Source organism: Vigna unguiculata, chromosome 11, assembly GCF_037176805.1.
Source record: "Vigna unguiculata cultivar grain cowpea cultivar isolate G323 ecotype 2 chromosome 11, ASM3717680v1, whole genome shotgun sequence".
NCBI classification, from domain to species: domain Eukaryota; kingdom Viridiplantae; phylum Streptophyta; class Magnoliopsida; order Fabales; family Fabaceae; genus Vigna; species Vigna unguiculata.
In genome coordinates this window covers 43,296,386-43,324,376 of record NC_140802.1, presented here as the reverse complement: position 1 = coordinate 43,324,376, position 27,991 = coordinate 43,296,386, and the positions used below count along the sequence as shown (strand labels likewise).

Here is a 27,991-nt window from a genome sequence, read left to right as displayed (position 1 = left end):
TGACTAAATGCGTAAAATAAAATATGAAAATCCTGGACACAATGGCCTAATATAAAGGTAAGCATCCCATAGTGAAATGTGGATGAACAGATACAACTTTTATTAAGTCCCTATAATAATAAGAAGAAAAATGTAATCATTCTATAAATATCAAACATTTTCTGACACTTCTTCTGTTTCTTTCATCAAAACAAAGGTTAAAATGCTTATGTATGTAAAAAGGAAAAAAAGAAGAAAAGAAAGTAGTTACAATGGGTCATCAATAGCCACTATTCACAGGGTTTTTTAAGCACAAAAGGAATTACAACTATGTACATACATACAATATCGGAAGTCACAACCATGCACAAGGGGAGAGGGAAGGACGGTGACAGCTGCAAAACTGATATACACGAATTCTCTTCTACAGTTCTACATTCTGAAAAGTGAAAAATGGAAGGCATCCACGTTCATAATGTACAGTTTCTGAAAATATTCAGTATGTAACAACTCCTTCTGTTAATATTCGATCAAATCCAAATGGAGGGATTTCTAAATTGTGTTGCCATGGCTTCCGATAGAAACTTAACTAGGTTTTTTCTCTCCACACTTTTCTCCCTCTTATGTTCAAGGTGTCGAACCTGGAGGCCATAAGTAAATTAGTTACCACTGCACATAACTTCTTCCTTGAAGAATTATTTGTATCTATAGCTACAACAATGACCTAGTTCAGTTTGCATAACTAATACACAACACACAAAGTCTATGAGGTTTTACATGAAGTAGCAAGTCATGCAACAGACTTCTTTTAATGCAACAATCTATAAGATCAATAAAAATCACAATAGATAGAACGACCCTCGCAGAATTGAATTGCAGAGGACATTACCTTAACAGAATCTGTCAAGGAGAAATCTGTATCTGCGATGATGACAAGGCATTTTATACCATGTTCATTAGCATACTCATACTGCTCTGTAAGACTTGGATCAGGGGTAGGAACGAATTCAGCCTGATGATATGAAAGATGAGTGAACAGGAGCAATTCATAAAATAATAATAATAATAATAATAATAATAAGCAGATTATAATTGATTGGATATTTCAACCTTAAAGTTCTCCTCCCATAATTCCGCAACTAGCTCCATGCGCTCCACCAGGAGACCTCCTCCACCTCTAGAACAGACAAGAATACTGGTGGTGCCTTCGTTTCTGAAACAGTTGAGGAAAGCCAACTAATCAAGCTTTATCTATGGTCTGCATGTGTTAATCTATAAATTAAAAATGTAACTGAAGAGATAATAACCCAAGTGTCAAGGATTTTATTAATGTTAAAATAACAAGACCTAGGAAAGTCTAAGTTGAAGGACACTGACCTATTGGGTTTGATATCTACAGGACAATTCTGAATTATTGTCTCCAGTGCAATGCTAGTCCCCACACCAGTTGGAGGATTTCCTTTCTAGATAGCAGAGAAGACATGTAAGAAACAATATAAAATTCACAGTGAAAAAAAACTTTAAGCTGTCTAGGACTGTAAGAAGCAAACACCTCAAAACTGAAGCACATGCAAGTGAAACATATGACACCATTAGTAACAGAGGATTGGCATCATTATGTTTGGGAAAAGGTTAGCATCAATACATATATCTGGAGCATGAAGGACAAACCTGAACACGATATGTTGGTACTTTTTCAAATTCAGGTCAAAGAGTTTAAGCATGACAACATTATAATAGCACAGTTTGTGATTCAAGCAAATTGCAATTGAATTCTATAATTGTTAATGCATAGGCACACATGATTATTGCACATTCTAAAATGTTTAACATTCAGAGAAATACAGAAAGAAAAATAGGATAGAATATATAAGTCATTTCAAAGTCAATCAGAAAAAAAAAGTGTGGATAACCTACAGAGTCACTTCGCCACAGCTGATGAAGCAAGTAGTCATATCGACCACCAACAGCCAGCAATACACCTTCAGAGAGAGACCCAGGACTGTTCTCCTTCCTTAAGTATACCTTCCAAGACAAGTTCAACTTCATCAGAATCATTAACACGTATATTCTCTGTTCCATAAAAAAAATTAATACATATATTCTAGCCTTTCTGATCCTTGATATGCAATTCCAAAGAACCGTCAAGTAATAAAAATATTTTAAAAATTAAATGTACACAGTTCTTTATCAATAAAAAAAATGCAAAATTTATGGATCATTGATAACCTTTTTTACAAATATTCCATGGTTTTCCTAATTATAACAATTTCATATGATAGAAAAAGTATGTCACAAAAATATACATTACAGATATCTTGATGATCTTTTTTCACATGGAATGTTAGATGTTGAAAACACAAGTGAAAACCAAGTGAGGAAATAAACAAACATTTGAGTTCATTTCTTTCATCTGAAGCAATATAATTAGAGGCATAGACTGATAATTATGTTTGATACGTGTTAGTTCTGATTAATTATCCTTTATCATAACTGTTTCATTTCTTTTCCAGTATAACCCAAGCAGACTATGGTTTACAAAATGACATAAGCGCACAGCATCATGAAATTATTAATAGTTCGTTATGTGGCACTTGAATCAAGACAAATTCGTTCAATCTCAATCATTATCAATTACAATTTTTTTTATAGAAGAGTTCTGTCACACACTTGGAGTGAAGCTTTTAGAAATCATCGCTTCCCAATAGCTTGGAAGAGTGTCCGATAGATACAGACAACGTAAAAAGAATTGTAAGATTTGACCACACTAGAATGCAAGATATAAATATTGCTTTTGCATTACTCAATCTTCAACCATTGTGTAATGCCTAAGAAGGTATGACATATTGAGGTATACAAACTATTCATACACAGGAAGGATTGGGAAGTGTTTGCTACAAAATGCAATCTTGGTGTTGATTCAGTATAATAAAGGTTTAATAATTAAAAAATAAATAAATAAATAAACTAAGAAAAAATTATGGTACCTGAAAAAACAAATCTCTATGATAACTTTCAGCCGGTGGCATTAATGCATCGATATATATATTTCTGTCAATCCTCCAAATTCTCAGGAGACTGACAAGCTCAGACAACTCATCTAGTGCCTTGAATGTACGTTTATCTGCAACAGTTTACTATTGCCAGTAAGAATGAACTTTCTTCTCTCATATATATTGTACATTACAATCTAACTATAAGAATAATACCAGATGGAAGAGCTCCTCTTAATCGGGGTAGTGCATGATCTGCAGATCCACAAAATCTTAAACCTACAGTCTGTAACCTATTTACCTTAGTCTCTGCTAAATTCAGTTCCTGGAAAAGTATTAAAATTGTAACTGATTAATTTCATTTGAGAACTGTTTTCTTTGAACATTATAATTAACAACATGAAACTACAACAACCTCAACAATACTAATTGTAGCCAAAGATGCAAGATTCTTTACAAATTTTCTTACCTGCAAAAGTTGCCGCCTTATCACGACCCATTTTGATTTCCTTTCTGAGGATTGTGGGCGCAAAGAACCCATCATTGAGAGAAGCTTCAGGAAATTAAAGATGGTTATACTAGATACCCACAAACTTAATAATCCAAGCCATATGAGTGCATCAATGAGATAACATACCTCTGCGACTTTGAGTCTGTGTTCCACCTTGACTCCAGTCCATGACCAAATTGCATCCAGAAGGTCACCATGGTTGAGATGAATGTCACATGAATCTGCTTGAAAAAAACATGTGACTACGTCCCTTGTGACCTGTAATACAATTAATAAATAAGCTAAAGTATAGCACAAAAAGGTCAAACATCATACTTACAAGTCTGAAGGATTTCAGCTCAGATCAGGATGAATAAATTTTATGTTGGGCAGTGAAGATTCTGTCTTTTGAGATTCAAAGTCTTCTATTTCCTTGTTTCCTTAGTCATGTATTTCCTTGTTTACTAGGATTTGATTATCTTCACATATTTAGGTTAGCCAAGCTTCATTAAATATTTCAAGCATTATCTATTCCCTAAAACATGCGGATCCGATTGTAAAGTGATTATGATATAAATTCATAGGCTGAGAACTAATATTTCAAGCAATATAGTCATATCTCAAGTTTTATTTCAAAAACAGTATAAAAAAGGACAAATTTATTTACCATGGAATGAAATCTAGGACTTGAGCTTCAACTGACAAAACGAAGTTGTACAGCTAACTATTTAGCATCATAATGCTATCTGTTAAGATATCATTAATATCTTATTTTCTGTTTCTATTGTTATTATTTTTAATATGTATTTTGGGCTTAGTCCATATTTTCTTTATTATAAATACAGCCCCTATGTGTATTTTCTACACAAGGAAGATTAATCCCAAACTTAGTTTCACTATATTTAACACTATCATTGATAACTACTTATAACAACTTGCAGAACTTAATAAAAAAGAAAACAAAACCAGAGCAAAATAGAAAATCTAACACTATGCAGTAGAAAATTGCACCTTTATGACCTCTGCTTCTGTCAATGCCGAGGTGCCACCAATAATGTCAAAATCTCCCTGAAGGAAATGATTTGCACAGGCAACAAGATTTGCAGGAAAGTGCCATGAAAAACATCACAAACGACCATAGAATACATGAGAAAACCCAACAAAGACAAATTATCAGATCTCATTTGTAGAATTGCCTCAGATTTGTTTGATAAAAGAAAGGAACGATCACAGAAAAACTAATCAGAAATAATATTAAAATAGTACCTGGAGGTAGCGATTTGGTGATGAATGTCCAACTGCTCTTCTAAAGACACATGATATCTCATATCGTTTAAATGAAGATTTCTACACATCATGTAAATTTGTTTCACATTCAATCCTTATGCCTTGCAGAAATTCAGCTTAAATAATAGAGAAGCGATGCAAAAACTGCCGAGGACATTATATTTCTTTCAGATGCAGTTCAAATATTAAAATTTCTTCTACCTCTACATTTTATACTTCTGTTGCATGGGGCAAAGATGTTATGACCAACTCTACAGAAAAGTAAAAAAAAAAAAAAACCTGTTTCTGCAAAATTCTTGTTTTGTCATTTTCAATTTATGATTTTTCTATTTGATTTGAAAATTTAATCTCGTGTTTAGAACTTATTGTGATAAATTGGATTATTGAATCTTATTTTTGGAACTTGTGAATACCATAGAACTGATTTTATGTAATTTTATTACTTTAATTGTTTACCCTTATAATATAACATCTCTCATTGTGAAGCTAGAGTATTAGGCATGACTCCGATGTAAAATTAAAAAGTTAGCATGAGTAAAATAGCTTATCTATTCAAAGTCCAGTCAAATCATAATCAATCCAACCATATTTGAATGTACTCTTAAATCTAAAACATTAAAGTCCATGGGATCTAAAAACAAATCATTTTCTATTTTCCAAATTACTAAACACAATTTAATTTACATTTAAAACACACACATAAGAACAATAAACTCATCTTGCTAACTCTATATCTTAACTTATTTCCATTTAAGTAGGATTTTTGAAATCCCATTGTAGTTCTGTTTGAAAGACCGACCACATCAGAGTTATTACCACTTACAAGCACAAAGGCACATTATATAGAAGACCAAGTTCTATGATCATTATTTTACATTACCACATCGATCCACTAATGCCATCTGACCTACTATTATAGTTTATAAACAATTTTTGTGATACAAAAGAATTTCAAAGTGAATCTTGATATTTGTTCCCCAAATAGCTTATTTTCATGTTTGAAGAATGGTGTATGCATAAATCTAATACTACAAAGCATATTAGAGAAATAGTCAAATAACTCTACACGAGTTTGCATTCACAAATCAGCATTACAACACAACCAAAAATACTCCTGCCTTTAACGGTATACCAGTTATTACGAGATTGACCATCTTATATGCAATTGCCAAATTTAAACAAAATGAAATATAGTTTAAGAAAAAGGAAAGAAATAAAATTAAGCTAAAACATTCGGTACCTGGTTAGATATAATCCAGTTCACAAAAGGAAAACGCAACTCGTGGCAAAGTTCAAGCATGTCTCCTCCATGCGTCAGAAGTTTAACTGCATTTCTACTCAACAAAAAGAAAAAAAAATCTTATATCTATGCTGACATGTTCATAAACAATTGTCATAAGGTAGAAAATAAATTAAAAAGATATTGACCTATTAAACTGTGGACAATCTTCCAATAATCTCATTGTTGATATTTCAAGGTGCTTTGCACAATGCTGTCTAAAAATTTCCCTGTTCATATCTACAACATAATCCCGAACCTCTGTTTCAAATTCTGTGTACTGAATGGAGGAACTGCTATCTCCAACTGATCCCAATCTACCAACCTGACGAATGTGTTTTGTGCTTAGCATCTCTTCGTCAAAGATAGCACTTAAAACTTTATCATATATGCTTGTATCCTCTGATTTCTGCATTGTTCTAAGGATATCTGAACATAGAGATTTAAAAGTTGTTCAGGATAATGCAAGATACTTTAAAAAAAATGTCCCAAGCGGCATGTAACACTTAGATGTCAACAGTCAGTACCAGTAGTCACACTTTAATTTGCATTATTAACTGCACTTACCAAGATCATCAGACTGTTTCTATATTTGTACTCCTAGGCACTCAAAATGTTTCAGATTTTTAGAAAAAAGTTATAATCAAATGTATTATATAGATAGCTAACCTCACCTAATAGGATAAGGAAAGGAATTAGTTTTGACTGATAACAGTGCTATATGTAGGTTCTTTGTATGACAATACAGTATCAGAATGCACAAAAAAATGTCATAATCACTTGCCATCCAATAATTCAGACTCCATTCGCTGAGGAAATGCATTTTGCAGAAGTTCTATGGCAGAAGGGCGATCTGAAGGAGCCGGAGACATTAACTGCCTCAGTAAGGATTCCTGTTCTGGAAACTCAGCGACCCAAATTGGTGGAACTTCCCCTTTCTGTTTCAAATCAGATAAAACAACGTGTCTCTCCATTGCTGTCCCAAATGGGTGCCAAAGCTCAAAGAAAACCACTCCTAAGCTGTACATATCAGCCTGTAACCCAAATAAACTCAAGAATCACATGATTTGGCATAATCAACAGATTATATGGGTTCATAGATGTAAACAGGAATCAACCAACTGATTAGAATAAAATAATGATGAATGCTATGAACCTTTTCATCAATCTTGGGCCATCCTTGCTCAATTTCAGGAGCTGTATAGAAATATGTCCCCACTTGTCCAGTGCCATCAATGGAAACTCCAGTTGCATCAGCAGTGTGGCCCACATCTTGATCCAGCTGCTCTAACTTCAAGAACTTTGCTGGAAAAGGGGGGAAGTAGAAAAATTGATGTTGCATCTAGAAACAACCATCACTCCCTACCAGAGTAGAATGTTTAAACAATAACAGGGAATCATTCTATATGATTTTTCAATTTAAAAGTAGGGAAACCATATTAACAGGGGTGGAAATAGGTCAGGTAGTGACGGGGTCAGGGCTTTGTTCTCCTGGGAGGCCCCCCCAATTTTTTTAATACATTTTAAATTAATATATAAGAAAAAATAACTTACTTAATTTTAGTATATTTTATGTATTTAGCACCCTAAAAGATTTTGCACATCAATTTTGGCACCTCCAAAATATTGTCTGAGGATCCACGACAAGGCTTAAGGCTTGGCTTATATAGATCCAGACCAGGTTACTCTATGAGATAAGGCAGGCGCAAGCTTTTATAAAAAAAAAAATCTATTTGTTTAATAATATAAGAAAATTGTATTTATTAATAAACTTACGTAGGCCAATAATACAATAATCCCATTGGTCCTTTAAAGGCTTTATAACAAAATTAAATAGACTAGCAAGTCAGACTAGACTTTCATCTAGGTTAGGACAGACTTTCATGCAATTCAGACCAGACCTTAAAAAAACCCTAAAACAAGTAAATAGGACAGACTTAGACTTAATTTCTTTAGTGAAGGTCAGAGGTACCAACCAAAGTGTGGTCTGGCCTAGCCTATTTCCACCCTAAGAAAGGTAAGCCACTGCTGTGTAAACAGGTGGAATAATAATCCAGGGAAAAAATTGCATATATGTGCAGGTATTTACTATCGATCCTAAACACAAAAATAGAAACGCAACTTTGATAAACAAACTTTGTGCATGCAAACTAAGACCAGAATTTATACTAATCAACGCATTTCTTGGCCTATAAAAAATTCTGAAAAATTCATAAGTACCATTCACACACAATGAACTTATCCATTGTCACAATAAGCAAGATAGAGTAAATATTTGAAAAATACATTAAGAGAAAGATGATAAACATGTAATGTAATCAGGATCTTACCAAGACCAAAGTCACCAATTTTAATATCATTGCGAGCATCAAAGAATATGTTATTTGGTGTTAAGTCCCGATGAATTATTCCTTGTCCATGTATGTGTGACAAGCCTTCCACTATTTGACGAAATAAATGCCAAGCCGATTCTTTGTCAAAATCATTATATGATTCAAACTTCTGGCGAAGAGTCCTTTATATCCGACAAACCACCCACCATAGAAAAGGAATGAAATGTAGTGAATACAACAATAATGAGCGGGCTTGAAAGTTTGTGCTTGCGTGTAATACAGTATCCAACGGATTTGGAAACTACATAGTCTCTACTCCCATTCCTTCCTATTTGTAGAGTCAATAAGATTCTAGGCACAGGCCAGAATATGTGACAGTAAGATTGTCTGGAGACTTTGATTTTACTCGTTATTAATTTGCACTAGAAAACTGTCCTAGTCAATCAGAGATTTTAAAAAAACTTACAACAGATACAGATTATATCCCTTGAAGACAAGGTAAGACCATTTTATTCCTTTGCCAGTTATAACATTCCTCGGATCATGGGATTTAACCTTAAATTCATTTGTTTCTTTTTCCTGTTCTGCATTAGGTTTTCATGCATACAGCTCACACCTAACTATTGGTGTATGTGTATCATTCAATATGAATAAAATCTCTATTTTGGAAATTATGGTATTTGCAAATATAACTCCCAAGACTCTAATCAGTCACAAACTCAAAGGCTATTTGTTAGATCATCATATCATTTATACATAGTCAACTGGGTAACATTGATCAAAGGATCACTTGACTTAAAATCCTAAATTGTTGCACAAAGGGAAAAGAGCAATTCTATGCTTCTAACCAATATTTCCTTACCATACCTTGATGGGGGCGAACACTGGACTCGAAGCATACACAAAGGATGGATTTTTGACAAGCTTAATATCTTCGAAGAAAGTATGATCCCACAAATAAATCAGAATGCAAAAAAGAGAACTTACTGAAAATCTTACCTGGGACAGTATTCCATTTGTATATAAAGGTAAGTTGATTCAAGCTGATTCTCATGCCCAAAGACATCATTGGAAGTTGCAGCGTTAAAGCTGAAAGTAGAGCTTACTGTAGTCTTTGAACCCCAAGTAGAATCACCATAAGAATCAGAAACTCCAGTTTCAAACCATGCCTGGAAATTGTATGGTTATACAAAAATATTGTGGAAATAGATAAAGGAAAGCTTATATGTGTATCACTACTCATTGAGTCTACCAGAAACTGTGTCCCTCTTGAAATATAATTAAAGCAGTATCCACAACAAATTACTATATCGAAAAATAACAAAATATTCAGTTAATACAGAATCAGAAGGAAATAATAAATTAAACAACAGAAAATGTTTCGATAGTAAGCAAAATGGCCACAAAAGGAGAAAGTTTTACCTGATAATACCGAACGACATGTTGATGCTGTAAACGAGAAAGTGTAGCTACTTCCCTGATTTTCTCACAATAGACAAAGACGTAAGAAATGGAAATAAAATATCTATCCGGGAACAGAGAAGAAAAGATGGAAGAATGGACGAAACAGACAGCAGTCAAATGACATTATTTTTTCCATTCTCTATTTAATTGAATCTGCCTGCATCTTCTGTTAAACTGTTATACATCTTATCTTCTGGCTCTAAGATCTATACATCAAATAAATCTTATCTTGATTCCTTTGCTATAAGTAAAGATACAAGACAAACTAGTCAATGCAGCTATTCATGGCTTCATTAATAAAGGATTAGCAGTAATCAACATTATTAATGAGACTGAAAGAAAGATTAAGTAGCGGTTGGGACAGCTTATTTCTAACTTTTCTACTCCTTAAAGGAGAAGCTGGGTCAAACATCATTTGTGTAAGAACAAATCATATAAATAAGAAACGTTTATATATATTTTAGCAGGAGTAGCTTATGTGCAGCTTTTCTACATAAGGCACTGTTTGATTCCCTTTAACTTTTTACTATTAATATTGGGGAAATTTTATTTGTCTCAAATTTTTTTAGTTGTGATGTAGTAGAATATTTTGTGTATGAAGAAGATGAAGAATGTAAGTGAACTTCTAAAGGATCATTCACAATATATACACGAATATAAAGGATACTTCAAAGTGCTTTAACAACTTTGTGCATCATCATTAAAAAAATATTTAATAAAATTATCTTTAACAAGTTTAAAAATAAAATTATTAAACATTTGCATTTTAACATCTTATTTTAAAATACTGTTATGAAAACTAAATTAAATTTTATAGCATATCGTATTTTATATATATGTTTAATCATTTGACAAGATAAGTAGTTTTAAATAAAATTAAAACTTTTAAAAAAAGATGAAACTACCGTTAATTTAAAAGCAAATTTAGGCTAAAAAAGTTAGAACCTAACAAATAAATTTTACTTTATATTTTAAGTTCTTAATTTTAACTTTATTTTAAAGTAACTATAACAGGTAAAAGAGAAGTAGGGCCAAACACACCCTTGCATCTTGGAACAATAATTGTATAGTGACAATAAAATCATAGATGAAATGCAAATTTGTCCCCAAACAAAATGTCACCGAAAGAACAGTTGAAGCTAGATAGCTCTACCATACGAATGGTTCGAAATAATCCAAGTGTGAGTCAAAATTTCACATTGGGTAGAAAAGACAAAGTTAAACACTTATATAAAATCAAAGACCCATAAACTCATTTTCTTAAGGTTTTGAATTAAAAGTGGTGTCAAATACCTTATATGGAGTAAGACTCACTGTCATGTCATATAAATAATCTCTCTCTGATAACCTCCTCAGTGAAAAGAATAAACCCATCATAGGTATCAGAATTGATGGTAGACCACTACAACAACAACACCACCATAACCACAACAACAAGATATAGGTGAAGGTCACCATACACCAGAGGAGATATATACCACATGAAAAGAGACTCATCCTTGAGGGAAGATTGTTAGGAATAATTCAAGTGTGAGTCAAAGTCTCATATTAGGTAGAAAAGACAAAGTTAAATACAATATATAAGATGAAAGATCGATAAACACATTGCTTTAAAATTTTAGGTTAAAAGTGATGTCAAATGCCTTATGCAAGATAAGACTCAATGTCATGTCGCATAAATAATCTCTTCCTAATAACCTCCTCAATGAAAAATATAAACCCATCACTACTACATTATATTAAGGAAACCAATCACTGAGCTCTATGAAAAAAGGAAGAGAGAAAAAGTTGACAACTTAAAAAGATTAGTTTACTAGGACAAAATCAAACACCACAACAATTAATATTTTTATCAGATTATCAAACCTTTAACTATCCATCAGACTTCCGAATACCCATAGGATAAATATCACGCATTTTATAGTCAAAGAACAAAATCAATCCCAGACTTCTAAAGAGGATCAAGTTTCAACAACAAATATGCTTACTGCTTCACAAAAACGTGTTCCATAACCTCAAAATTAATCATAAATTTTAGCATGCAGGAGTTGAATTAGAAAGGGAAGATGAACAGTCCAACCCACTTTCTTAAAAGAAATTGGAGATATAAAACAATTAAATTCCATAAAATTTTCCAATATTATACAATATGGTTACAATGTAATTTACCGTAATAATCATGCACTGAATTATTGCTATTAGTGATACAACACACATATTCACAATATTTAATAGGGAAAAACAAGGTAAAGATATTTAATATTTCATAGAACCTATAAAATGCCTTGAAAAAACGACAGCTAATTTCTTCTAAACTATATATATCAAGATCAGGAGAGAGTAACTGTTAGTGTTGCCAAGGGTCTAACTAGCTCCTTCCGAGCTCATTTTACCTTAATATTCGGTCAGGCATGCTTTTGTCCTTAAGGCGAATTTTCTTTACTGCATAATGCCTTCCATCAAGTTTATTTTTGCACAATACAACATGACCAAAACCACCATGACCTGTTTCAAAGGCCAAGCAACACTTTTACTACAGAAACAAAGGTTTAATTGCACTTTTAGCCCCTTCATTATAACCATGTCCGATTCTGGTCCCCCAACATTTTTGTTAAATTTTAGTCCAATTATTTTAATTATTGAATTAAGTCAATCTATCAGTTTTATATTTTTAAGGCTCGCAAATTTCATTTTCTTCTAAAAAATTTCGATGAATTGAATCATTTAAATCATTCCATATTTTTCTGAAAATCCACCAAACAAGAAATCATTTTTTGGTCCAAAATAAGATAATTCTAAATCTTTCCCTCTTTTCAACCTAAATTCGTATCCTACAAATTTCTGGCATTTGAACTTTTCATTAAATTTTGTTGTCCTATATGTGCGCTAAACCTCTAATTATTTGGTGAAAAAAAGAAGCATTTCAGAGTTTAATAGGAAAAAAAAAACTGATTGGAGAATTTGGTTGTAACAACTTAAAAAATTAGAGGATTAAATTCAAGCTTATTGTGAGAGTCATACACTCAAAGTATTAGTTGACGGACCGAAAAAGAAATTAGGTCAAAATGAGAAAACCTAATTAACCACTCGACAACATACTACTTCATCCGATAGTCATCAAAGAAAGAAGCACTATTTTCAAAGAAGCAGCTAAAGTATAATAAATTAAAATTTTCTGTTTCTAGGGAAGGGCGGGAAGAGGTTACAAAGGCACTCATTTGCAGCCCAAACTCTCACCCATCCGAAGAAGAGGAATTACAGAATAAAAAATTGGACTATTTTTTGAAATCGTAAATTTCTCAGTGCTTCATAAATTTCAATTTCTTAGAAAGTGGACTTTAACTCAATCTCACAAAACCGGATGATAAAATGAGGTCTACACCCATATATATATACATATATATATATATATATATATATATATATACACACACACACTATAACTTGGTCACATCAATAGTCAATGTGGGATCTCCAACACACCTCCCAATCCGAGTACTGGACTTCTCATGTGTGGGATTAGATATTTGTAAGTGGTCTGATAGCAACCCGATAAGGAGTGGCATGATAAACCCAACAATACTTATTAGGATAGGCTTTGATGTCATCTTAGAAAGTGGACTTTAAATCTAGTTCAACCTCACAAAGTTGACTTGTAAGATGAGGTTTGCACCCACTTATATTATATAGTTTAGTTTTATCTGTAGTCAATGTGAGATTTGTATTCCTATTGTTTCCAAAGCTATAACTGGAATCAATCCTCTTATAATTTCCAAGGAACATAACGCACAAGCAATCAAAATCATCAACAAAAAAGTAAAGCTACAATAGTAAACTAACCATCATGGCAAAAATCTAATGACCACAAAATTATACAAACACAACTAAATATAGAAATTCATGACGTTCATTTACCTAGAGGACGCAGCTCCTCAAAGTCATTCAAATATCGAGAACTGTGAGAAACTGTGTTTGAGCCTCCAAGATCGGGATTCCAAAATTGAGATATTTTGGATGAAGCCTAGACAATAAATATATAAATGGAATAAGTAACAACAAATATAGTGGTGAGAAATATACCAAATGTTCATGTGATTTGCCAACCAGGTGTTTTTGGAAAACACGATCAAAGGTTTTGTTGAAAATGGAAGGTGGTTTAGATGCCATATCACGTGCTAAATCAGTAATGATCTGGGAATATAACTCAAAAGGATTAGGATAACTGCAGAATAGACATTATTTAGAAATTAAAACATTAATATTTGTTTTTATTTTTTATGAACTGGTGATCTTTTTCGTACCCCTAAATTGTACAGCTCTGTTACCACTTGTGGCAAACAGTCAGTTAATGATCCCTTAGAAGTACAAACAAGGCGAAGCATGTGAACCTAACACAAAAAAGAAGAAACCCAAATCAATGCTGAGCAGAATTTTCATGTGAAGTGAAGCTGACAACAATAATTAGAATTTTACCATTAGTATATCCTTTTCAATTGTTTGAGATGACTGAGGAGGAGGCAAGGAGTCAGAAGGAAGAGCCTCTGGAGACTCACTTTCATTAATACCTTCATTATCTTCAGTTGTATACTTATCAACAATAAAATACTGCAGTTGTAAAGATAAAGAATAAAGGATTTTACACAAACAAATGCCTCAAACAGATACAAGCCAATTACAATAATACCAACAAATGCGCAACAATGATATAATTCCTAAATTTCAATTAATCATGAAACATTTGCTATCCACCCAAAGAAAGGAGCACAGTACATTAAATTCAAGGAATTTCATCATAAAAATTTGTCTTGAGTTATCTTTGTTAGGTAAATTAGAACAAAGTTGGACTCATCTGATGAATAGTTGCAAGAAACTAAACTTAGTAATTTAGGTGGGGTTTGGGTAAAAAGGCTATCTATGTTAAGAAGTGGACTTTAAGTCTAACTCAACCTTACAAAACTGGCTTGTAGGGTGAGATTTACACCCAGTTATATACTCTAAATTAGTTTTATCTCTAGTCAATATGGAACTTCCGACAATCTAGACAAGGCTTTTCTTATGAAGACTAACATGAATAGGTCTTATAAAGGCCTGGTATAGGGTGACATATGCAGACATACAATAATTTCATCCAATTAAAAAATTACTATTTTATCATATTTTTAACTCATTTTTGCAATGATTTCAAACATCAAACTCATATCCAACAACAACAACAACGAACCCTTTTCCCACCTGGTGGATCAACCACATGTCAAATGACACCATCATGTTTTGTCATAAATAAATGTTTAGTAACATTTATTATTTGTTCTTGTATCTTATCTTTATTACTAGAAGATATCAAAGTTTCTCTATTTATTCTATTGATTTTACTTACCCCGATATAAATAAATCAATCACGATAGAAACAGATAATTTAGGCTAAATGCTTCTCTATTTCTTATAGCTTAACAACAATGAGTCCATCTAAAATTATTGCCCTAGCCAAAATATTAATGTAGAAGACATGGAAACAAAAGAAAACAATAGACTTAAATAGAACAAGCAGTACGTGGAACTTATGAGAACAAAATCATATATTACCTCTTTCTCACCTTCATCGTCGTTTACTACAAAATCCTCTTCTGAAGATGTACTTGAACTAGTCAAAGATAAACTATTTTTGCTGTCTTCAATAACTTCTCCGACAGTATCTAATTTGGCAGGATGTTCTTGCATAACTAACCGTGTTTCCTTACTATTAAATTTCTTCTCATGAGTTTCAAAGCGTTGTTTTGAGCCATCTAAATTAGACAAGGGAAGAGAAGAACTTTTTCCGGCAGTTTCATCCATTCCAAAACCCCAACTCCATGTTTCTCCATAGCCACTGAAAAGGTCTATAAAACCATAAACAAAAGAACCCTTCTTACTTAAAGATGTCTTATCCTTGGTAAACAATTCTTCATTGCTTTCCACAGTTGAGTGTAGAAGCTTCTACAGATGAAGGACAAAAACATGCTATAATCAATTTTAACAGCAAAATAACTTAGTTCTAGAGATAAATCGTCAAAAGCTACATGCAAGCACAATTAAAATATAACAAATTATAAAACAAATTCCGATCAAACATTTAGCAGCAATAAAGTAAAAAATGTTCTCGGTTAATGTTGAAATTAAAAGACATCAGGAGTTCTTACACTGACTTGTTTTTGTAATAAAACAAAAAACAATGTTGTTATTGTAATAAAAAGCTTCAAAGAATAACAATAGTTATGATATCTAAACAGAAAATATGGAATAGTGAACTCACAGAATCATTTGATATGCCAATTGGCTCAATACCAGAAAGAAATTCTTGAGCAGCCTCAACCAAATTATAGATCATTACTCGTCCCTCCCTAGCATTTAATGTAGCCTGAGAACAACAACAACAAAGTGAAAAATAAAACATAAATACATTTTGCTCCTTCTCAAGGGAAAATAGAAGAAAAGAGAGAACAGCGGCTATCACAAAAATGTACTAATTTTTTATGATTTATGGGGGGTTAAGGTGGTGGGGGGAGCCGGGGGGTGATAGAGGAAAGGAAAAATACAACAAGAGGGGCAACAAGATTCAACAAAAGCATAAAAACAGATCAGAAAAAGAACATGTGGGGCCAAGGGGGGGCGTTCCAGAATATGACAAAGTTTCCCAGTCTCTCTGCATATTACAAGTACCATTTTAAACTATTTTAACTGTATATCGCTTGAATCTATCCCCTTTTATCTTCTTTTCTGAACTGAAATTCAATGCACGTACTAGAATATAATTTCTCTTGTGTAACAATCTTTCAATAACTTTCCTAGTCTTAAGCAAGAGAAAGAATGAGACATTTAGGAACTAAATAAAAGTAACAATGGAGAATTCAAGATTAAACCACGGTAATAGTAATGAAACTAAATTCAATATCCTGAGTTATGCCATTCTCATACCATAAGCCTCCACCTTCATCTGGAAATTTCACAGATAATATTTTAAAGATTTTTGTTTTTATATATTTATTCCACCTTTAGGTGACCTCTGCCTTACTATAGATTTTGGCACCCTAAGACATGGTTGCTTAAATTTGCTTACAGTACTCTTAAGCACCAGAAGCATCAAAGCCAGAGTAACAACAATTTCATCCTTGACACAAATATGATCACAAAGTTAACAACAGCACAAGTGTTTGACCTGATCATGGAGGAGAGATAAAAGCTTATCAGCATCAGCTTCTGATAACCCTTTCTCCGGTGTAATCAGCAGCTTGGGGCACTTGAAAGGATACCCAGGCAAGCACCTAGCAAGAAAGAGAAAGAAATGGTGATTGAGTTGGCAGCAAGTCAGCAACAAAGATCCCCTTAACAAAAAAGTAAGGATCACTAACTAAACATACCTGACAACAAGAGAAGCAGAGACATCTAGATCTTCATAGCCCATGTCCTTTGAGTAAGGCCTGTTCAATTTCATGCAGAAACCAACAAACAACAAGAGAGATAATTATTAGCAACAATAATTTATATATCAAAGTTTTTCTATGCACTATCAAAGTTTAATTGAGTAAACCACCATTATTGATCCCAAAAAGAGTATACTGTTGTCACGTTAGTCCCTGATACTAAGAAACATTCAAAATTAGTCTCAGAATTCATTCAAGTACCCAAACTTAACCATTCATAGTTATCTTAGTCACTAAATACCTGTCGATATCATCACTCTAAGTCGTTATCTTGATTGCATTCTTTATAAACTCATTAAAATTTTCTTAGTTTCAAATACTAATACCAGTGTTAGACACCTTCAGTAGAGTTAGATTTTTATACGCCGTCAACTACTAAGAAAGCATGATAGATATGACTCTGGAACTATTATTCTAAAGCATAACAAGAAGGCAAACGGTTATTGAGTGACTTGCATAGTCAATGCATAAATTATTTAAAATAATATCAAACGAAGAGAAAAAAAAAACATAAGAAATACCTGAGCTTAATAACTATACGAGGAGGCGATCCTGGAAGAACTTTGCAGTCTTCTTGGAAAATAGCGCATCTAAACAAGCAACAATGCGTGCATTCATTTCATGTTAACGAATAAAACACATCAACTGCATAAAATTCAAATCCACGCTGATAGTTAAGCGCGTTGGAGCTAAAGAAGAAGCTTACAATGCGGTAATCTCTTCGGAGAGCTGGTCGTAATCGTCGGCGCCGAATTGAGAAGCGTGATCTTTGGACTGCGTTCTCCCCTTGCTCCGGCGACCGCTCCCGCCTCCGCGCTTCTTCTTCTTCGAACTGTGCCCCATTCTCAGCTGAATCCTATTCGGTTTCAATCAGCGCGGTGAAGAAGAAGAGTCTTCGGTTTCGAAAACAGCGAATAAATAGTGATGGAGGTGGCGAGATTTGGGTCTTATATAGTGAGAGTGGTCAGAGATGAACAATACTTTGGTGGCTTCATTCATCTGCACCAGCTGTGATTGATTTCGTTCCCGTTCACATGCTGTAACGCAAAATTAAACTCTGCACAATGGAAAAACTTAGTAATGGAGTTTCGAATTTGTTTTTAGCACCACTTTTGAACTTGTACACAAGTTGGTTGATTAAGTCTAAAACAAAGGTTAATTAACTGCGGAATAGGGTTAAATTCAATATTATGTCATCTTTTATTATTAATTAAAATCCATTTAAAAACTACAAATCACTGTACATAACATTGAGTAGATTTTAAAACATAATAAAAAATTTATGGATAAACAAATATATTTAAAAGTACACTTCTATCATTTCTCTTAATTCTAGGAGTGTGTCAGGGATTTTTATATACAATTTAAATTATATTTTTCGTTTAAAAATATTTTTTAAAAATTTAAATTATCTAAACTAGAAACATATTTTGAATTATATAAACTGAAGTGCATTTCTAAATTAATAATCTAGGATTATATAATTTAAAATGTTTTAAGAGAATACGTTTATTAATTAAAATATATGTTTTAAGTTTTACGATAAAGAATACGCTTTTAAAATATATAATGTGAAATACGCTTTTGAACTATAGAATCCAAAGTTTTTATTTTATTTTAGATTATATGATTCAAAATAAGACTTTAAATTATAAAATTTAAGATATTTTTATATCCTAAACAATTTAAACTTTTGACTTAGAGTTATAAAAGAAAGTGTCCAACAGAGAAATGCTCAATAACGTTGGGTGATAATCACACCCTATTTCTTATATTATTAAAATTATTTGTTTTTCGGTGGTATTCCAACTCAAGTGGATAGATATACCGTTTCAGTGTTAAATTTCAGAAGTATCTGTAAATGCTCTCAAAATTTAATTTCCAATTTATTTTTTAATTGAGATTATTTTTTTAATTATACATAGACTGAATTTGAATGTTTGTTAATATGACGACACTTGAAAATAAATTAAATGTGTAGTGTTAGTTTCTTTAAACACTTGAAAGATAATATATATTTATAACATTAAAGTGATTTAATTTCTATCTTACCGTAAATCCAATCTTACATTTAAGTTTAAGTAACTTATTTCAATATTTAATTTGGTAAGATTTGTCTTGACTTTTGATTCAAATCGACTTCTAATTCAAATCAACCTTTGGCGTAACGTGGTCCGACTAATTTTGACATGTCTCAGCTTTCGACTCGATCTGACTTGGCTCGATCTTTGGTTTGACCCGATTCGACTTTTAACCCGGATTGACCTTTGATCCAGATTGGTTCGGTTCGACATTTGACCCGACTCAAGCCGACTTAGCTTGACCTTCGTCCTAGCCCGACTTGACCTTTGGCCCGTCTCTGTCCGACACGACCATTGGTCTGGCTTAACCCGACTCAACCTTTGACTCGACTCAAATTTTTGAACCTATAAACAAACATCTTTTGTTTTATCTAATGAACAATTCTATAATTTATAAAATTTCAATTTCCTTATTTGTTGAGGAAATTTTAAATTTATTATTTTAGTTATTTGAAATTTCAATTTTTTCAAATAAATAAATTATCCTATTGAATTGTCTTGTCCAGACACATAATTAGTCTTTGACCTTCTGTACACGTAAAATTTATCTGCACACTCCCTCAAATGATATTTTACTTTTTAGAAAAATAACTTTTGAAATATATATTATTAAAAAAATTTGGATTAAGTTTTTTTAAATTTGTAGAACAAAATTTCTAAAACAAAATTTTTTGAAACAAAAGTTTTCGGAACATATAAAATGTACTACATAATTAGTTTAATGGGATGATATTTAAAAAGAAAAGAAAATCTTTGTATATAATAATACTTTTTGGAATGATTTTTTCAAAAAGTTTTTACATGAAATATGTTTTGGAAAGAACTTTCCAAACATATAAAAATTCTAAAACAAGTTATTTATTTATTTTTTCTTCTTCATATGTAATGTTCCCCATCCTTCTTTCTTCCATAGAAGCAATGGTGAAAGTGATAGTGGTGAAGGGTATTTAAGTTTTTTCCTTTTATTATAAGGGTGTGGTTAGAAATTGTGGGGTAGTGGTGCAGAAAGTAATAGCTAAAGCCTTATTTGGATCAGACCCATTTTAGTGAGTTAAGACAAGTCCAGATGAATCCAATTATCACGCTTCCTGTACTCTCGTAATTACTACATGCACCCCCAATTACATCTTCATTCACCACTTTGAGAGGAAGAAGAGGAAAAAAGAGAGAGATTAAAATTGGTGAAAATCTGGTTTCAAAAAGCTCGTTCTGAAAATTATCATTTAAGTAGTTTATTTCAATACTTTCACGATCGAATTTTTGAAGAAGTACAACTTCTTCATGCATATATGTATGAAAGAATAGCACATTTTTCGTAAATTAAAATTAATTTATACTCGTATTAAAAATAAAAATTTAAGAAAACAATGCCACTACCATCATCCAATAAACCACTTAAAAAATTGTCCGAAATATGTAAACTTGAACGGATCCCAATCATATGACCGACCAACAACAGTGTTGCGCACAAAAATCAAATGAGAATTACATTGTGTGGTCTGCAGAAAACCAAACAAACATATTTATAATTTCAGTTAAATAAAAAAAAATGAAATTCATTTTCAACCATACATTTTTTTTAATTTTAAAAAGAAATAAATATTTTTTTAATTCATTAAATTTGAAAAAAAAAATTACATATCGTGATTTAGACTAACATTTAAATTGTTAATAAAGTTTATTACATTCTCATTGAAAAAAGAATTACATGTCGTGTTTTAGACTAAAATTTAAATTGTTAATAAGGTTTAATAAATTCTCATTTCAACGTTAATTATGAAGACAGTTTAACAAGTCTTCAAAAATAATATTATTGTTTAAAAATAATTATATTTATTTATTTTTAAAATTTAAAAATCAAAATATATCAATAATATTTGAAACATAAACTAATTTTAATTTTATATCTAAATTTAAAGGCTAAACATATAATTAATCTTTTTATTTTTTCACAATATATACACTGGCTTAAATATCATGATACAGAAATAGCAATTTGTAAAATAATTGATACATGATTTTTATGCTAAATTTTCCATTTCTTTCTCTAACACTCTCCTAAACATACAAAAGCAAACTCAAATTAGCATACATAGAAATATCCAGAAAAGAGGCATACTCTTTCTGGTTTTCTTGTTTATGACAAAATAAAAAAGAAAAGGAGTGTACTCTGCCACATATCATTGTTTCTAAGAAAAGAAAAGAAGTGAATTTGATGATGAAATTAATTGTGCTGAGAGGGAAAGAAAGAGAGTGTGATCAAGCCTCACCCTCATTCAACCAATCACAAACTCCCATTATATTGCTTTTGATTAAACTCATCACAGTCCCACCCCACACATTCCTTATCCCCTCCCTTCTAACCCAAACCTGCATAAAGAAAAACTCCTTCAAATCACATCAACACACAAACACTTCTCTTCAACCCTTTCATGTTATCATCTCAAACAAAAATGGCCACAAACTCTCTCCATTACTCCATCCACCACCACCACCATTCCCTCCTCAAACGCCACCACCACCACCACCCTTCAGAAACTCCTCCTCCTCCCACATCACTTTTCCTCAAACCCTCCACACCAACCACCACACACTTAACTCTCTCCCACCACACTTCTTCTAACTCTCACATCACTTCCTTTTCCCTCTCCCAAACCACACCCTCTTCTTCTTCCTCCTCCTCCTCCACCTCCCAAACCAGCCCCTCCTTCGACCTCCTCCGCCACCACCTCTCCTCCCAAAACTTCCAGCAAGCTGATGAAGAAACCCGGCGTCTCCTCATCGTGCTTGCCGGAGAAGCAGCCCAGAAGCGCGGCTACGTGTTCTTCTCTGAGGTGCAGTTCATCTCCGGGACCGACCTCGTCACCATTGACACCCTTTGGAGGGAGCACAGCGGCAACAAATTCGGGTACAGTGTGCAGAAAAAGATTCTGGAGAAGGCCAATGGGGACTTCACCAAGTTCTTCATCAAAGTGGGGTGGATGAAGAAGCTTGACACTGAGGTGGAGCAGTACAACTACAGGTCCTTCCCTTCTGAGTTCATCTGGGACCTCAATGAGGACACCCCAGAGGGACACTTGCCTCTGACCAACGCTCTCAGAGGGACACAGTTGCTCAATAACGTTCTCAACCACCCTGCTTTTGTTGATACTGACAAAGAACAAGGTGGAAAAGATGATGCTGGGAACAATGACAATGGGGCACTCCCAGGATCAAAGGATAATAGTTCGTCTCCGAAGACTTTGTCTCAGAGGGTCTTTAAACCGGATTATAGCTTCTGAGTGCACAGAGGATGTACTTTAATTTGGACTTATAGTAATTATTAATTTATCAACCACTGCAAATGGATGATACTTCACTGTTTTTTCTTCACTTTCTTCCATCGTATCAGTTTTTTTGGCTAATGTCCTCTTAAAGATTCTGCCTTTTTGTAATTGGGCTAACTGCGTTTTACGAACTCTTGAACGGAAGGTTCATTTGTTTGGTTCTCAATTGTTGTCATCATAACTCATCTGGTGTGGCGTTAACTGTTACACTTGAAAATGGGACAACAATTGCTAACGTTGTTACTTGAGTTTTCAGCTAGATTGGTGCTTGCGCACAACTTTAAATATTTGTTGTGATTGTTAGGATGGTAAAAATTACAGATAAAAAATAATGTGATTGCTTGCAATACTACTGTGAGGTAGCTTTGAAGCTCAGGGAAGAGAAAGTCCCAACAAAGAGTTGGGAAGACAGAATGAGATGAATTATTCACCAATTGTTTTCGTAATCAAATTGGAATGATAAAGGAAAACAGCTTTATTCTTATTTAAAAAATTAGCATTTATTGTTTGTTCCATGAGCCCAATCACTAAGAAAAAGAATCATAACTTGGCTATATTAAGATTCAAAGCAAATATTATGATCATTGTAGATGTAAAATGTATTTCACACTTATCTAATAGCAATTTATGATACATCAGTTATAATTAGTTGATCATGTAAAATGTTTTACATTCACCATACATACCAATTTTATACTACAACATTTTGTCATCTCATTTCCTCTCTCGATAGTCCATTCAAGGAGAGGAAAGTAGCCTGTGTAAAGTAGAGTTCCTTCAAAATTTTGAAAGGAATAATAAAGAGCTAATTTTTACAACATAAGCTCAAATGAATGGTACATATAATTTCCAAAGGTTGATGATGTACACGAGTTGCCTCCTTGGTCAGTCACATTAAAACAAGAGTTGCCTCCTTCCAAACCAACTTTTTCAGTGCTATGAAGTCCAGTACCTTAGATGTAACAAAAAAAAAAAAAAGAGTAAGTTTGTATAGTAACACTAAATTAGCCAACCAGCTCAGCATTACAGAAGAGAGTGCCAAACTTGACTTTAGTTCCGAGGAAATTTTTATCCTTTCCATAGAAACCGATAAAGAAAGCTACTTTATTGTTTGACATAATGTAGACTTAATTTAGAGCAAAACTTACCCAGCTAACACTATGCACAGGGGCACAGTCTCCTTGTGTGCTGATGTAAACCATCACAAGAAAGCATAGACAGTGTTTCAGTGTACAAACAAGATCCTGGATTCTGAAAATACACAAATCAAATATCAATGTCCTGAAACTTTTTTTCCCATGAATGAACTGAATATTTCAGCCATCCACACTCCATTGATTTAATTGACATGCTCATATCTCCATATAAAAAAAAAAATCTACAAAATTAAGGTCCAGATGCTCTAATTTCCATGGATGAACAATTCAAAGAAAGATCATGTAGGTACATTGTAAGACTACTGCATATCCAGCAGGAATTTAAGTTAATATAAGCTATGGAAATGTGGAGGCCATCTAATATTCAAAGATTTTCCAGCATATTACTATGGTGGTATCTGAAGAGAAAATAAAAAAGGTACAAGTCGCTAGAAGGATTCTCAAAGCTTATGAATGATCACCGACCACCTTCAACATGGAGTTTTGAAATTAAAACCACCAGCTAATGGTTCTGTGAGGGTGCACACATTAAGACAAATACAAGCCACTTCAAACTAAATTCCAGTTTCAAAGGACCCATCAAATACCCAGTATTAGTAACTACAAACCAGTAAGGGATTACGACACCTATCATCTAATCAAAATTATATTGGAAAAAAAATTACCTATTAGTTAACCACTATTTATCAGTTTCTGGAATCTAGCATGTTTGTATTTATTAAATCATAATCATTACCAGATGCATTGGGGCATCATAAACAACTTCAGCTGGTTGATCTGATCCAAGACTTGACAAGCAAGACCCCTTGCAGCTCATATATTTCTGAATACTGCCAACATACTCATGAACAATTGATAAGATCAGAACATCAAACGAAAGAAATAATTATCAGCATGCATGCATGCATGATATTCCTTCCTCACTAAATATTGCTTTTGTGCAAGACATCATGGCAACTTGGTAAGTAAGTTTGCGTCAAATCAACAAAAAAACGTGGAGTGAAAAAAGACGAAGAACAGAAAGCTAAATATGTGATGAAAACCATGCAAGTTAATAAAATTAGACATTTTGTGCAGTGAGGATCAATTACACAGTAAACAGTACCACTGAAACACATTATCATCATACATGCACACCCAAAATAGTTTAGAAGACAATTTCAGTGCATCACTTACATGTCACAATTATTAAGCACCGCAAGTTTGTTTGGGACGCATAATTGTCCTCTTGATTTGCAAACAGAATTACATGATTCACCTTGCCTGTCAAACAAGTGATAATAGGTTCAACTGCTATGCTAAGGCAAGAAACTATAAATGTCAGCCTTACTAAGAAAAGAAACAATTTAGTAATTATTGACCTTCCAACAACAACATTGATGCCATTCAGTCTTGCTTCTACGAGAGTACTATTTTTCCCTGCTTCAATGCATGAAAAGGAACAGATTTCATCTAAATAGGGATAGATGGGATAAAATCATAAAGTATTGGTAACAAAATATGATTAAGAACTTAGCAATAATTACTGGCCATTAACTAACGTGACAGTTTCCTCTGCAGACTTACACGAAGAATTCGATGGCAGAGAAAAGCAGTGGTGGAAGTCACTAATGTAAGCATTTTCATGGACCTGAAACATTACACAAGAGATAGAAACATTAGCAACTCATTGTAAATAGTTTTTCAAGCTCTTGAGTTAACACTTAGACTCTAATGAAGTTTAGATCTTAAGCTAAAAAAAAAAACTAACCCACATGCAATTTTTTTGTCAAACTTGTATGAGTTGTGTATACTGACAAAACACTATACTCAATTCAAAGTTACATGCAGTCTTGACCTCAATGCACAATTTTAGTAGATTTTATGGCATACTTGAGTTTCCTATGTTTGCAGTATGTATTGGGTTTGGTTTATGAACCTGATAATATCTTGTTCTATTTGACCAAACTACATAACAGTGTATCTGTGGAGCCTAGTGTAATGGTATTCAGTCACGGTTTTAGCTTAGCTGTATAACTTAGTTTAAAAGTTAGAATTTTCAATATTAATTGCTCCTATGCTATTATGTCTAGGTAAATAATATTTTGACAACACGAACTGTAATTTGTAAATATTAAACAGCTTGGAAATATAAATATATTAGACACCAAGATATCTACATTCTTCTATTAGACCTGTGTAAAAAGACAAGTAAAACGCCTGCCCATGGTGGTATTTTGTTCTTCATACACCAAAAATTTAAAATCTAGATGAGGTCCTATGGTCTTGAATGTGTATGAAATAGCAATTATTATTGGGCTCCATTTGAGCCTGTCTAAATTATACCAGGTAAACCTGAGCAACCTTGTACATTAAAGGTATAACCGTATAAATAGTTTCTCAAAGTAAGTGAAAACTTCAAGAACGATAATATAACAGGAACCCAGGAGTATACTCACCACACTCTCGGAACTATGACGGCATCTCCCAGCACAGTAGTCAAAAACACTTGTATAAGTTCCTGCCAAAAAATAAAATGATGTCTGTCAGAACAAAAATTTTTGGGATTTATCAACACGCATAAGAGACTTTGGGTCACTTAAGAACCAGTTAGCACAAGGAAAACCAAGCCAAATCAGGAGAGGAAAGAGAAAGATGAAAATCTCACTGTTCATGTTTCTTATTAAAATTATACATGCAACAAAATTCATCAGAAACATGTAGGAAAATCCGTGTGAAAACAGACATTCTGGTCACTAGGGCAAACGTGTATGAAATCAGTCACATGTCTAGACAAGTTAATCAAAAGCCCTAAACACAATTCTACACAACAACCAAACAAAATAGGAATGTAAAAAGATAGAAACAAACATTACTTGCAGTAGCAGGCTTAGCAACCTTCATCTTCAGCACTTGTTCCTTACTCGTCTGCTCAATCAAGTTAAGCAAAAATATACTAAGACCCACACTTTGTTCAATTAGATGATGCCCCAAAGAGGGGAAAGAGAGAATAAGGTGAAATATCTCATAAGGGGTTACCAGAGCAGGATTGAGGCAGCAGGAAACACAATATTCATAAGAGTTGCAGCATCGTGAAAGAAGATTGCATTCACTGCAAATAGAAACAAAGTCAACGTTAGATGGCAACAACATAGTTGGTGTTTGTTTGTTTCTTAAGTTGTTCCCTTCAAATGCAAGTAAGAGTTTGGAAACAGAAAAACTCACTGACAAGAAAATTTCTCCCCCTTCGGAGGGCAGCAACGAGAGCGTGAATTTACAGACACAGCATTACACACATAACCTACCAAATACTAATCAATGTAAATCAATACCAATCAAAAGTATAACATTGATAGTAAATAGTGTACAACAACACTGATAATATCATAAGTGAATTAAGAAAACTAGAAAAAATTCGTTGACCAACCGTTTTCATCTGAAAGGAGGTATCTGCCTTGAACGGTGGTTTTGCAGGGGTGGAGGGTTTGAAAGCTAACATCCTTCCTAATTGCAGTGATCCTTGGTGAAAAATTAAAGATAAACAGAATAAGCAACAAAATCGTCCTCGATGATGATGATGCACACACTTCCATCACCGAATCATGTGAAAAGTTTCAGTTTCAATTAATTTCCCACCTTTGACCTCGACCAATCCCAGATTCTGTACCAGATTGATTGTTCTGTTCGTTGTCTCTCTCGCACCAGTGCGTGTCCGGCCCAAAACTTCCTGGGTACCGTTTTGGGTAAGTTGGAATGGGCCCAGCCCATCTGTCAGCCCAAATAAATTTTAAACAATAATAATAATAATGTATAGTAGTAAGGAATAATGTAGTATTATAAAATATATATATATATATATATATATATATATATATATATAATTTAGTGCTTTCCGATATTTTATTTATTTATGGAGAAGCCTTTGGTAAAAGTAATTGATTTATACTTCGATATTTTGTGGGAATATATATATATATATATATATATATATATATAAAGTTTATTAAAATTTAAATGAGTTGAAAATCTTGTATTGACATATAAAGATGATCAATTATTTTACCCTGTCTAAAAAAAAACCCTTAAATATGTAAGTGGAAAGGGTCTATAATAGACAAATTTGATTTAAAAAATTAAAAGAATTTGAAAATTCGTCTATAATTGAG

The 27,991-nt window shown here is 33.0% G+C and overlaps 3 protein-coding genes across 9 annotated transcripts; 1 reads left to right on the top strand and 2 right to left on the bottom strand.

Annotated features, from left to right (window-relative positions):
• Positions 1 to 116: 116 nt before the first annotated feature.
• GCN2 (protein kinase family protein) lies at positions 117 to 18,382 on the bottom strand. Of its 4 annotated transcripts, none has more exons than XM_028054210.2 (29): positions 17,989 to 18,378; positions 17,804 to 17,872; positions 17,220 to 17,279; positions 17,018 to 17,123; positions 16,115 to 16,219; positions 15,409 to 15,798; positions 14,299 to 14,430; positions 14,127 to 14,213; positions 13,930 to 14,016; positions 13,741 to 13,846; positions 12,219 to 12,330; positions 9,784 to 9,838; positions 9,361 to 9,530; positions 8,359 to 8,543; positions 7,185 to 7,333; positions 6,813 to 7,062; positions 6,178 to 6,457; positions 5,990 to 6,083; positions 4,729 to 4,809; positions 4,474 to 4,530; positions 3,610 to 3,741; positions 3,442 to 3,525; positions 3,189 to 3,297; positions 2,967 to 3,103; positions 1,897 to 2,004; positions 1,357 to 1,442; positions 1,090 to 1,192; positions 869 to 991; positions 117 to 620 (listed from the first exon to the last, which is right to left on the bottom strand). In XM_028054210.2, the coding sequence occupies exons 1-29, from the start codon at positions 18,123 to 18,125 to the stop codon at positions 510 to 512; spliced, it is 3,705 nt and encodes a 1,234-aa protein (XP_027910011.2). In that variant the 5' UTR covers positions 18,126 to 18,378; the 3' UTR covers positions 117 to 509. The 4 variants fall into 4 exon arrangements, with proteins under 4 accessions (XP_027910011.2, XP_027910012.2, XP_085524934.1 ...); XM_028054211.2 differs by having other exon boundaries at positions 15,409 to 15,795; XM_085668807.1 differs by lacking the exons at positions 117 to 620; positions 869 to 991 and having other exon boundaries at positions 1,090 to 1,237; positions 17,989 to 18,382.
• Positions 18,383 to 21,729: 3,347 nt separating this feature from the next.
• GUN4 (protein GENOMES UNCOUPLED 4) lies at positions 21,730 to 22,735 on the top strand. Its single transcript, XM_028055477.2, has one exon. The coding sequence runs from the start codon at positions 21,796 to 21,798 to the stop codon at positions 22,642 to 22,644; it is 849 nt and encodes a 282-aa protein (XP_027911278.2). The 5' UTR covers positions 21,730 to 21,795; the 3' UTR covers positions 22,645 to 22,735.
• A 516-nt stretch (positions 22,736 to 23,251) lies between these two features.
• Positions 23,252 to 27,502, bottom strand: LOC114170015 (glycosyltransferase family protein). 4 transcript variants are annotated; one of them, XM_028055478.2, is made up of 11 exons: positions 27,253 to 27,502; positions 27,051 to 27,126; positions 26,865 to 26,937; positions 26,702 to 26,753; positions 26,285 to 26,346; positions 25,413 to 25,476; positions 25,208 to 25,268; positions 25,023 to 25,109; positions 24,583 to 24,676; positions 23,838 to 23,940; positions 23,252 to 23,641 (listed from the first exon to the last, which is right to left on the bottom strand). In XM_028055478.2, exons 1-10 carry the CDS (start codon positions 27,416 to 27,418, stop codon positions 23,848 to 23,850), a joined length of 828 nt encoding a protein of 275 aa, XP_027911279.2. In that variant the 5' UTR covers positions 27,419 to 27,502; the 3' UTR covers positions 23,252 to 23,641; positions 23,838 to 23,847. The 4 variants fall into 4 exon arrangements, with proteins under 4 accessions (XP_027911279.2, XP_027911280.2, XP_027911281.2 ...); XM_028055479.2 differs by having other exon boundaries at positions 25,208 to 25,265; XM_028055480.2 differs by having other exon boundaries at positions 27,051 to 27,136; positions 27,253 to 27,489.
• Positions 27,503 to 27,991: the final 489 nt, after the last annotated feature.

Excerpts from the sequence above, each read along its gene's own strand:
- GCN2 (XM_028054210.2), bottom strand. The coding sequence starts at position 18,125 with ATGGGGCACAGTTCGAAGAAGAAGAAGCGCGGAGGCGGGAGCGGTCGC. Across the intron at positions 8,544-9,360 it reads CAAATGGAATACTGTCCCAG|GACTCTTCGCCAGAAGTTTG; the intron begins GTAAGATTTTCA and ends TCGGATATAAAG. Across the intron at positions 4,531-4,728 it reads CACCAAATCGCTACCTCCAG|GGAGATTTTGACATTATTGG; the intron begins GTACTATTTTAA and ends CATTTCCTTCAG.
- GUN4 (XM_028055477.2), top strand. The coding sequence starts at position 21,796 with ATGTTATCATCTCAAACAAAAATGGCCACAAACTCTCTCCATTACTCC.
- LOC114170015 (XM_085669141.1), bottom strand. The coding sequence starts at position 27,418 with ATGGAAGTGTGTGCATCATCATCATCGAGGACGATTTTGTTGCTTATT. Across the intron at positions 26,347-26,701 it reads TGCTAAGCCTGCTACTGCAA|GAACTTATACAAGTGTTTTT; the intron begins GTAATGTTTGTT and ends ATTTTTTGGCAG. Across the intron at positions 25,110-25,207 it reads ATCAATGTTGTTGTTGGAAG|GCAAGGTGAATCATGTAATT; the intron begins GTCAATAATTAC and ends CTTGTTTGACAG.